The 12,551-nt window shown below is 43.5% G+C and overlaps 1 protein-coding gene across 1 annotated transcript in view; it reads right to left on the bottom strand.

Moving 5' to 3' along the window:
- LOC144517460 (calmodulin-binding transcription activator 1-like) overlaps positions 1-12,551 on the bottom strand; it is a 47,270-nt gene that overhangs the window by 7,306 nt on the left and 27,413 nt on the right. The window contains exons 5-11 of the mRNA XM_078249589.1: positions 12,398-12,533; positions 10,021-10,092; positions 7,900-8,053; positions 6,547-6,648; positions 4,793-6,510; positions 3,552-3,678; positions 2,880-3,014 (exon numbers count right to left, since the gene is read on the bottom strand). Coding sequence (XP_078105715.1) covers positions 2,880-3,014; positions 3,552-3,678; positions 4,793-6,510; positions 6,547-6,648; positions 7,900-8,053; positions 10,021-10,092; positions 12,398-12,533 — 2,444 coding nt within the window. The remainder of the gene's footprint in view (positions 1-2,879; positions 3,015-3,551; positions 3,679-4,792; positions 6,511-6,546; positions 6,649-7,899; positions 8,054-10,020; positions 10,093-12,397; positions 12,534-12,551) is intronic.

The raw sequence follows: 12,551 nt of genomic DNA, 5'->3' as shown, positions 1-12,551 counted from the left end.
CAGATGCATAAAAACACACCACAAAAAGGAAAAGTACAGTAGATTTCTGGTCACATAAATGCTTGCAGACATGCATTTCAAAACAGAAATAATGATTGAGAAGACATCTGCTATGAGGATGTTCTTGTGGTTAATTATAATAACTTAATTGACAGACAAATATTCATTGAAATTAGCCAATTAAATAGGGGATTAAATAGTCATTCAATAACCCTCATTAATTGAGAAGTGAATTGTTGAATTTGAAATATGTTTGTAAAATGTCTTTCAAACAGGCTTTCATTTTGTTTTGTTTTTTTAATTTAACTTAAATTTAACTTAAATGACTTTAAATTTAACGTAATGTAATTCACTTATCTACCTGCCAATCATGCTACTTGAGTATAGATGCTGCAAGGCTCATGTTATGAAGGATAAAAGAAAGGCCACTGGAAACTCCTTTCAAAGTAATTTAGGATTTAATTAAAAAAGATCATGAATTTATTTATAATGTCAGTAGAATGCAATTCTATATCTTAACTAATAGTTTTTTAACCACATAATTTAAATGCAAATGTAATACATTATTTTATTAACTGTTTTTAATTAAGTAAATGGATTATAATTGACCAGTGAAAACGGCATAAGTATTCTGGTGGCACTCCAGCTTCTATAAAGTATTACAGATCACTTCCTGTTCTTGAATACAAATGAAGCGGCTTTTCAAAGTTTGTGTAATGATTACTTGTAGTTGTAGTGGGTACCTGTGGATTTACTGACCAGCTTTGGACACCTTTCTGTTCTGTTAAAGCAGAATTCAAACAAATTCTGTTCTTTAGTTGAAGTTAATGGAAAAAGTATTAATCAAACACAAATGTTTTGGCACAGGATCCATACAGAGAAACTTTCAGTAGTAAACATGAACATCTATAACAGAGAGTATAACATTTAAACTTTGTGTGACCAACAACATTCCCATATGTCTGTTCCTAAAGCAGGCCTGTTAATATCTGGGCCTCTACAGGAGCCACATTAGCCTCCCTTCATTTGTTGTTATAGAGTTCAGTGGAGCTGTCCACTCCTGTTGGTGCTGAAAGGGAACAGGTCAACATGTAAGGCTAAACGAGCTTCTAATGCTATATAAAACAAGCAGGATCTCGCGTGCCTTTTAGTTCAAACATCTAGAATGCAAACAACATAAAGATTTTCTTCCGTCCCTTTGTCTGAATTGACAGAAACTGGGCACCACATGTACTAAAAATATTTTGACTGAAACGTGAAATGCAAAAGTAGTTTAAGGCTTTACAGCTATGAAGACGAAATGTAGACAACAGGCACATTTACATACATCTACAGCATCATAACAAAAAACTTAACCCAGCTATAAAACATCACATAAACCAATAAAAGGGCGCGTTTTTGAAGTTAACATCAGTTTAAAATCAAACAAGTTACGAACCCAAACAGCGAGCCTCTCCCTATCTGCTGCTCTCTTTGTTCCCGCTTCTGCTCAACCCCGTTAGTTTGAAGTGTGCGACACACACATTGCTACTCCGATCGAGCAACACAACTCGAGTAGGGAGAGAGAGAGAGAGAGAGAGAGAGAGAGAGAGAGAGAGAGAGAGAGAGAGATGAGAGAGAGAGAGAGTGAGAGAGAGAGAGAGAGAGAGAGAGAGAGAGAGAGAGAGAGAGAGAGAGAGAGAGAGAGAGAGAGAGAGAGCAGTCTCCACGTTGTGTTAGTAGCAGACACGCTTCAAATCCGCCCGCCAGACTCTGAGCTGCAGGAGGCTCGTTCGTCATCGGTACAACAATAGACTGCACACAAACTAAACTGGAGCAATGACATGTGACAAAGTCTTGCGCTGACGCATATTTGCTTAAAATGATTTATCTCTGTCTATTTTTTTCGAGGCAGTGAGCCTTTGATGTATGCTACATTTGATTTGAGGCCACACAAAGGACTGGAGCGCACGTTCAGGTCTTGTTATCATCGTTGAAAGTTAAAGGCAGAGCCTATATATAGCGTGTATGAGGCTGCACAGCACACTGCCAGTGGTGCCCAACCTTTTAAGTGTCAAGGGGACCGCGATTGTGCCATGATGTCCTTGCCCTTCACTCCAGCAAACAGTCAGCCTGCTGTGACTGTAGAGCCGCATTGCCGCATTGCGCAACGCAGAGACGGGGGCGATGAACACAGAGTAACCCAGGACATGCTTCGCTGAGGAGACCCGTGTGTTTCAAAGCCGCAATTGCATCAGGAGATATATTTGCACACAAAAGCAACCCCCCGGGTGCTGTGCAGATATATGCAACCAATCCCCCCGAGCTGACTCAAAGAACATTTAATTGTCCTCTAACATCTTACAGAAAGTTTTAATTTGATTCAGTTTAATTTAAATCTCACTAGAACAACATACAGCTCTTACAAAATAATTCAGATTCCTCTCCAACATGCAAACACTCAAAATAGACTCCATAATACATTATTTTGACCTAAACAAGTCCAACAAGACAAAGTCTAAAGGCTTTATGAATTGGGGACTGTGAAGATAAAAGGTGCAGCACGCACTTGTGCACACACACACACACACACACACACACACACACACACACACACGAGAATAAGAAGAATAAGAAAAGGATGTATTTTGTATGATAATTTAGGGTTTAAACTTTCTGGGTAAAAACAATACAGTCAGTCAAGTACATGATTTTAATCTTACAGTATGTTAAAAATAAAAACGCAAGCATGCAGCACTCCAGGCACGCAATGAAGCAGTTACGTACAAGTCTCATTTTGTTTATGGTTTATGCTTTTCACTGAGTACAAAAGCATAATTTGTAAAAATAAGACAATAAGTGTGTAACTTGTGGTCAAAAAAACAAATACATGCTCTCACCATCAAGGGACAACCAGTCATGCTGAGAAGATGGCAGGGCAGGAAGGTCACGCGCCTTGTATTCAAACACCACAGAGGAAGAGATGACCTCACCACCCATAGCTACCTGCAGCATCACCAGTCCTGTGTCATGGGCTGGAAATATCAGATAAGGAATTAATAGGAGTGACCTTATGCTGAGACCGATCACTTGTCAAAGATTAATTTCAGGACAGTATGTTAACCATTATACACTGTGAACATCTTTGCTTTGCCCATGTGTGCCTGCAAGAAAGGGTTTGCCTTGCAGTTTTTCCCCTGATCACACTTAATGTAGCAGGATGTGACTCATGTATCCTTTACTATACCATCCAAAAAAAACATTTCCAAACAGTGCTACATTTAATGCGTTCCTGCCAGACAGTGTCCCTCCCTATGGTCCCTCCTCAAAATGTTCCTTTTTGTATTGTTCTCATCTTTTTGTATAAAAGGGACTGCATCTCCCGAAAAGGGCGTGCAGTTGAGAATGTTACACTCTTTCTTTGTATGCTGTAGAAAAACGTTTTTGCTAGAAACTGCTTAGAGGGGTGACGGTTGGGGTTAGATTTACATTTAAAAAGAAAGTAAAGTGTTTTTCTGTGCTGAAGGAGTATGTTTGTTGTGTAAAAGTGTGTGCATACACAGGTGTGTTACCTGGGCAGTAGCAGCGCAGCACCCCGGGCTGGATGAGGGCAGCAGGGACACTGATGTGGTCAAAGAGGCAGCTGTACTCACTGCCTGACTCCAACCACGGACCTGTGATCAGCACCTTCACTCCACCCTGCCGCACACAAACAGTCCTCAGTCTAATATCACACAATCTGTGTGAGAATAGGACATATCATTGCATGCATACTATACTAATTTGATAATAATAATAATAATAATAAAAATAATAATAATGTCCTATTGTCATATGTTATCAATAGTGTAGTGTGTGTGCAAATGAGTACCTTTCTGTTTCTATCAAATATCCTGATTCCATCTGTTGCAAAAACATGCCTCAGAGACACAGTGGCCTACATTTTAGTTTTCTATTATATGAATTTAAACTGATAAATATTGTAAATGCCCCCCAAGTGGTTATACTTTTGCTAATTTATGTTTTTACAAATCTATGAGTCTTAACGGCCTGGTGGCAGCCCCTAGAGGCTGTGCTGCTTCTTACATCCAAGTTGTTTGAACCATCTGAACAACACTGCCAAGTGTTTTCTCAAGTAGCTAAAAATAAAACATAAACAACATATTGTGCCCCAAAATTGTTCAGTCATGAAGTGAGTAAACAACTAAACATGTTTTGTTGTTGATTTTAAACCCATTAACCACATTTGCTAGTTTCTTTTGTGGTATTTTAGTTAATTCTAAAAACAATATGCCCTTTGATGAGTGAAACTGTGTTGCTTTTTCAAGAAACTCAAAAATGTGGAATAATTAGTATGATGATCCTGGAAGAAAGTTGAAAAAAAAAAAAAAAATTAGATCTATATGTGCACATGTTGGAGATACAGTTAGTCAACAAGGTTATTTTCGACAAATTGTTTTTTGAAAATGATGGTGGTAAGATGCCATGTTTCCACAAGTTTCATCATGATTCAATGACAGAACTGCTGTCTGAGATATTATAAGTGGTACATGGGTAAATTAATGAAGCCACCCAGGGTAATCAGTGTAATACTGAAATTTCATCAAAATCCAATCAGCTGAGTCTGAGATATTCAGACTCCTTAATGACCACACAGCCAGGCTGGCAGTCTTAGTACAAATTGTGCTGAGCGTGATTTTAGCGTTTAACATCAGTACAAGCCCACTGTCAATCATGTGTAGCAGGGACTGATTTTCCTGTAGGGAACAATGATTAATAAATAATGAATGATAATCATGTAGGGTTTACTAACCTCTGGATAAGACCACTCTGGGGAGTAGTCTGTCACACCAAACAGCCTCCCAGTCTCCTGGAGCAGTCCCAGAGCTCCCTGCTCCACCTCGGAGCCCTGCAGGTGGCCTGCTCCTGTGACCTGCTCCTCTCCAGCTGCCCCCTCCTGGGGCATCAGAACCCCAGTCACAGCCGCCCCCACCCCACCTCCAGATCCCTCAACTGAGATGAAATCATTGATGAGATCAGAGAACTGGCTTCCAAAGGAAGCCTCAAAGCCTTCCAGACTGATGGCCCCAGTTGTTGTAGCTGACACCCCCCCACCCTGTTGAGGTAGAGGAGAGCTGTAAAGCGTCCCCTCAATGCTTGCACCAGCAGCTATTGACTGAGGACTGGCCACCACTGAACTGCTGGCCCCTGACAAGCTTACACCATTACAGAGAATCTCATTTTCCCCTCTTCCCCCTGCTCCACCACCTCCCCCGCCCTCCTCTCCTCCTCCATTGCCATCTGTGGGTTGCAGGTAGTGCTCAGTGTCAACACTCGTGTAGGCCTCGTGGGGATCCCCAGACTTAAGTAGCAACTCTCCTCCATTCTCAGAAGTCTTGTCTAAGACTTCTTGATGTCCCCTGCTGCCTGACTGGTCGGTGGTCGTATCCTGTGGTGTTAGAGGAAAAGAGCCCACCGCCGCTCCTTGTCCGTTCCTTCCACAAAGGCCCTGCTGGTCCGGGCTGGTTTGGTGGAGGTGTGTATGTGGGTCTCCATTGGTGACTGGAGTGTCTGTTGGCACCGTGGGCAGGCCTATGTAAGCCTGGGCCTCGCCTGATTCCTGGTTCGCCTCACTACCATTGGTCTGCAGCTGGGAGGGCTGGCTTGTCTGGGGGGAAGCCTGGAGGAAGAGGCCAGGGGAGGGGTGGTGCGCAGGCTGGGTCAGATTTGGGACACAGGCTGATGACATCACAGCACTGAAGTCCATCTGCTCCAGGGTGGTGCTGGGGCTGAGGCCTGTCCCTTCTCCTACATAGCTGCTCTGAGCGGCCAGTGGCGGCTCCAGGGGTGTAGGTTCTGTCTTGATGTTGTTGACAAGAGCTGGGTTGAAGACAAAGTTGTTAGAGGAGCAGTGGAGTCCTACATCATCACCGTTGCATCCCTCAGCCTTCCCTCCACCTCCTCCATACGTCTGGCCCTGCTTGGGATTGTTGAGGAAGCAATCAGGGTCAAAAGTCATGGTGGTCTCAGGAAGGCTGACTCCTCCACCAGAGTCTAGAGAGCTGGATAGAACCAACTCTCCTCCCTCCCCTAAGCCCATGCCACCAGGAAATGACGCAAACCTCTGGTTTTCAGGGGCAACAGCCAACAGGATGCCAGCTGTGGTGCTCTCATGGGTGGATGCCAGCAGGTGGGTGTGGCCAGCAGAGTAAACCGAATCCCCAGTCAGCGTGGTGACCTCAGACATGAACACAGCTGTGCTCTGTGACAAGCCAGCCCCAATGGCGAGAGCGGGGCTATCAGCCATGTCACTGGTGATTGACAATGGGGAGCTCTGGGTGGTGTCAGGGACCTCCACCTGGTTGGTGGAAGTAGAGGAGGACACTTCCATGCTGCTCTGTGGGAGTAGGGAGGGCTTGGTTATCCTGCCATTCCTCCTCTCTCCTCCACCCGCTCTGCTCCTGCCCCCTCCAGGACTGGGCTCTGTCTGGCCCTCTGACACATCGCTGTTCTGGACCTCTGTGCCATCTGCTTCCTCAGCTCTCTGGCCTGCCACTACGCCCATACCCGTTGCAGCTCCACCTCCTGCTGCTGCCCCTGACTCCTGCTTGGATGAGATGATGCGCTGCTTGACACTGGAACATTTCTGATGCAGGCTGCTTCCAGCACCTGTCAAAAGAGACATTCAAACAAACATAAAAGACACTTTATTTTCTGTCCTTTTATTTGTTCAGGTCAATCTTTATAGTAACAGCATTACCTCACAAACATCTGAAAGTGTGTAATGGTGCCCTCCAGTGTTCAGAATGTACACTTTAAATACATATATGCAAAATGTGCAATATGCTTTTTTTGCAAGATGTTTCAATTCTAACATCTGAGGTCCATGTTTGCAGTTTCTAAATAACATGTCTGCACTTTGAGATTTAGCTGATGTATTTTCAGAGGGAAATAACAAATACCAAACAGTTTAAGTGTCAGAGACCTAATGCCCATAAAATGAACACAGACGGATCAAGTCAGTGATCAAGAGAGAAGTGCTAGGAAAGGAAAAATAGCAGAGAGCTGTTTTGTGTGAGCAAATAAAGGCAGGTCGAAGAGCAAGACGGAATATGATTCAGTGGAGAGAGTGAAAATTGACGTGCTACTTAAGTCAACAAGCTACTTAGTTTTGGGCAGCTGTCCTTATTTGCTCTTTCAAACCAGATCAAAAGAGGGGTGAGATTAGGTTAGTGTGAATGTGTGTGTGTGTGTGTGTGTGTGTGTGTGTGTGTGTGTGTGTGTGTGTGTGTGTTTACTGTAGTTATCTACTCCCTGATGCTCATTTATGAATAATACATGCTGGATATTTCCGGCACCTCAGTCTTCTTTCCCTCTATCCCTCTCTTTCTTGGGTGAAATGTGTATCTGCCTCTAGGTGGCAGCATGGCGCTGACTGTCAGAACCATCAAAAACAACAAATCTAAATCTATATAAAGTTTGTCTGAATTGCATGTATGTACTGAATGTATCGTGTTGCATTTTGGCTTACTGATTTATCTTTACCTTCACCAATATATCAATAAGATGTTTGTGCTAAATTAACACTGATAAGATTAGATATTTTTCCTTGATGCAAGAGAACATTTTTTATATCATCTCCCCTAAACTGCTGACATCACCTGTTGTCTCTTCTGATAAGTAATGGCACAGCTCCAGACTGTGCCCCATTCTGCTGCCAAGTTGTTTACAAAGCCTAAAAAGCAAGTCAGTTTTTAGATGTACCACACTGGTTTTCTGCAGATTCATTTTGAGACTTCCTGCACCGTGACAGGTGGTATTTTTATTGACTCATATCCCCAGGTTTAGAATAAAGTGTGAGGGCTGAAACATGAGAGTAGGAAGGAGGAGAGTGCTGAAATGATGGTAAAGCTAACTCACACATGGGTTTGAGTTGTCCAATGAGCTCTTCCTTGCTCCACTTGGCCCACTCTTTCCTGTCTGTGTTGATGGAGCAGAGGACAGGGCCGCATGGCTTCCCGCTATCGTCCACTGCCGGTACATTCAGGTAGTGCACCAACACAATGTCTGGGTTCTACAGCACAGGGAAAAACATACACACAGATACATGCATGCACATGGTGTTAGTTTAACTTATTTAATTTATTCATTAATTTATTGGCATATGGGAAGGAGAGAATACAATGAAAGAGTCTATTTACAGAGGGAGGGGAAATGGAGAAGGGAAGCAGGAGAGAATGTGGAGGTCAGGGAGGAGGTTGGACATAGCGTGTCAGATAAGATTCTTTCACCTGCACATAAAAGATTTAACAGCTCAAGCCCACTCATCACTCTCTCTTTGACCCTGCAGAGGCTGTGGAAGTGTCTATGTGTGTTTGTGTGTATGTGCGTGCTATATATATATATATATATATATATATATACACAAATAGTTCTCACTAATACTGTAGGCCATCAGCAGACCTATGGAATTTCTACCTCATGAATGATTCAACAGGTGCATTCACGTGCACCTGTGTGTGTGTGTGTGTGTGTGTGTGTGTGTGTGTGTGTGTGTGTGTGTGTGTGTGTGTGTGTGCGTGTGTGTGTGTGTGTGTGTGTGTGTGTGTGTGTGTGTGTGTGTGTGTGTGTGTGTGTGTGTGTGTGTGTGTGTGTGTGTGTGTGTGTGTGTGGGAGAGAGGAGAGGGAGAGAAGCTCCTCTTGATGAAAGATTCAGTAGACAGACTTAGGTGAGGGGGAGGACCTGCTGCGGTGGAACACTTTTCATTCCAAAAGAGGATGGCACAGTGGGCTGCTACAGCACCACACTGTGCAATGCAACACCACTCACAGACTGATTTATGATCATATTCACTGATTCACTGTTTTGATATCTGTGCAAAGTGCAGAAAATGGCACTTTATAGATAAAGCAAGTAGAATTTCCCTTCATAATTTCAGGAATCAAACTAGTTGGGCATGCTGAAAAACTAAATAAATTGGGTAAGGGCATATTCAATTTACGGCCGGTGGCTGGAATGTCCTTGTAAATTTCATGTGACAAATTATGCAAGAAATTTGGCCGAAGAATACATACATATTTATGTATTTCCATATTTTAAATGAACATTGCTCTATATTCAATATTTTCTGAAATGAACAGTGATAGATGAAGAGAGAGGCAGTGTAAATGTATGCAGGCATTTTTAAGATTCATCGTGTCATCTGAAGATGATGAGGTCCTGGTGACCACATCTTGCATGGCGGTTAGAGGGAGAGACATATGTGTGTGTGTGTGTGTGTGTGTGTGTGTGTCCTGCTTGCTGTTGTCTTTCACATGAGCAGTAGAGTGAGCCCAACATCTCTATGAAAAACAACCTGCTTTATACACAGGGGGTACCTGTGCATGTGTGTGTTGGTGTGAGCATGTTGCGTGTTGTTTGTAGCTCCAGGGTGTTTTCTTGCCACACAGAGAGCGGAGTCCTTGATGCTCACGTTAAGTATCGAGAGTCAGGCTTCCAATAACACACTGTGCTCTGGAAGTCTCAGTCAACTTCTGGCAAAGAAGTGTTTTTATTATTCTGCACTGTATGTTAGCATTATACAAGACCTATAGGCCTGGCATATTCTAAATATATTCTAGTGGTCTAACTGTGTATGTTTGTCCACTCAGCCAAACAACATCCAGTTTTATTATGAGCACAGTTTTGTGTAGTATTTTCACTGTTGCCTCATTAATTTAGAGGAGGATGGTGCTTATTGCTGGTTTATGGTTTAGCTTAGTGTTCTGTTTTAGAAATGGACAATTTAATAGACAAAATAATATATATTATGGTGGCCCAGTTCCGTGTAGAAATAGTTAATAAAGCCTTAACTTAGCTGGGATAAATGTTACAAGATGGCCATAATGTCAGGGATAAAGACCTGAAATGACAATATATATGCTACCATATACGGCAACTAATAAGAAATTATCACCACACTATAAATACGGTTGAAATCTTGTTTGTATGTGTATAAATGTGTGAAAAAAAGGCAAGGTGGGGAAGGGGGGTGGGCTTACCTGCAGCAGCCAATAACATCTACGATGGAAGGTGGGGATGATGGAGGAGTGGACGTAGCAGCCATACAGACACTAGAGAGAGGAGAGGAGAGGAGAGGAGAGGAGAGGAGATTGCAGGGGCAAATGAGAAAAGGAAAAGGGAGGAAGCAAGACAAAAAAGTGAAAAAGGAGGAGAGGACAGTAAATGAGAGAACAGGAGAGGAGAACTTAGGTTATACCCACTTAGGCTGTATTGATTGTGGTGTTAAAACTAAATTGCAAACATGCTGTATGCGTGTCTTTTCTAAAATACCATAAATCTGATATTGACAATTACAGCACAAGAGATTGTGAAATTTACTGCCTCAGCAAGACTAGACATAACCCACATGGAATTCACAAAAAGGCCCACTGTCATCAGCTCACAGACACTGCAAGAGAGATAAGTAACAGTGAATAGGACAAAGAAGAGTAGGAAGAAGCGAGGAAAGCACAGAGTGTCAAGGTAGACAAGATGAAGAGGAAGTTCAGTATGGACTCCATCCAGCAGAGGATGCCTATATTCATACAAAATAGTGTGTGTGTCTGTGTTTGAAAATAGACCAAATGTATGATTTCAGAGGTTGATTTACAGATTTAACCGACTTCGCAGTGTCAATAATATAATATTTGTGTTTGGTGCGGTATGAAATGTTTCGATAGCGGTGCCAATACAGTACCCCAGTAGTATTGAGGTTCGATACCCGGTCCTAACGTAATGTGTGTTTGTGGTGTTTGACAGAGGAAGGATGAAATGATGAAAGCCTTCTATCAAGGTCATCACTGCCACCTTTTACATGCATTCAAATTAAGGCATGGATACCCGACCCGAGCCTGACGGGTCCCGACGGGCCGGGCCGGGTTCGGACAGATATTTAGAAATTATGGTCGGGTTCGGGCCGGGCTCGGTCACATCAGCGTGATAAGACATTTGTTGTAAAATGGTGCTGCGGCTCCTTTAAGAGAGCTCATGTGTCTGTGTGTGTATGTGTCATATGCGGGCCGGGTTCGGACAGAAAAATTCGGCCCGATCTGAACTCTAATTCAAATCAAGGATGACAAACACACACACACACACACACACACACACACACACACACACGTATAAATTGGTTGTTTAAAAACAAAATTGCATACACAAACAAAAATGCTCAGGAATCAGGCTGCACATAATCAACACTTACAACGTGTCCTGTTTTCTGTCTCATGAACACTTCTGCACACTTATATTTTCTCGCCATTTTGCCTCTTCTCAGAAGTAGCCCGCCCTCTATCTAAAGTGTGTTTTGCCAAAGGCAGAGTGCATTTCCATATATTTCCATTCGATATGAGGAGGCTCTTCATCCAGGGTTATGTTTTTCTCTCCTGCTTCCTGCCTCTCCCCCCATCCTCCTTCACTCCCCCTGCTCCCCCTGCATTCCCGCCCCCTGCTCAACACACTGCTTTTTTGTGCTTGCTTTGGGGGGTCCTGGGAAGACGTGACACAAACAATTACTGAGCAACTACCAGGGAGGGAAACACTTTGTATATGTGTATATGTATATGTGTGTGTGTGTGTGTGTGTGTGTGTGTGTGTGTGTGTGAGAGAGTCTGTCTATTCATGCACGATTGCAGAAAATTGCATGTGAGATGAATGTCAATGTGAGTGTGGGTTTGTGAATAATAGAGGTGCAGATGGGAATACTTGATCTCAATTATTCCCTTTACCTCTGTGTCTCTTTCGCCTGTCTCTTGCTCACCCTTAATGCAAAACTATTGAGCCCTCTGCAAACATCCATGTGCCTCTTCTCTGTCTCTCCTTCACTCTCCCTTCTACCTCATTCTTTCTGTTTCTGACACATGCATGCTCACTCCTCTCACCTCTTGGTATATTCCTGCTGAATAATCAATTTTTGAGCTGGCTGATGTGACCCAAAAACACGCACGCACGCACGCACGCACACACGCATGCACGCATGCACACACACGCACGCGCGCGCACGCACACACACACACACACACACACACACACACAGATGCTGCCTTGAGACTGGATCGATACCCCCTCTCTGTTCTGCTGAAGGAGGCATTGACATCATTCCTGGCCTCAGGCCAAACACTCTTATCCTTCAGAGAGAGAGAGAGAGAGAGAGAGAGCGAGAGAGAGAGGGAGGAAAGGGAGACAGGGGCACGAGCAGGGAGGGAGTCGAAGAAAGAGAGGCACCACTCACTCTCAGGTAACACGTTGGCCTGCAGCCTCAGCATGTGTGTTTGCGTGTACATTTGTACTACATGCATGTATCTCCTCGGAGTGAAGGAGAGTAATTTAGTAAGTAGGACTGGCGGTGAAACCATACTCGGCGCCATTGCAGCCTCTCACCTCTACTCCCTGGACTTTGAGCTTCATGTGATCCTCTCTGGTGGTCTTCCCGTCTTTCCTTTTCTTCCAGCAGTAGCCATCCTTCCTGTACTTCACCTTCTTACGGTTGTAGAGGATCATAGAGCCATTTTGAGGCCTGACAGAAGACAGGATA

The sequence above is a fragment of the Sander vitreus genome, chromosome 4 (assembly GCF_031162955.1).
Source record: "Sander vitreus isolate 19-12246 chromosome 4, sanVit1, whole genome shotgun sequence".
NCBI classification, from domain to species: domain Eukaryota; kingdom Metazoa; phylum Chordata; class Actinopteri; order Perciformes; family Percidae; genus Sander; species Sander vitreus.
This window is presented reverse-complemented; position numbering and strand designations above follow the sequence as displayed.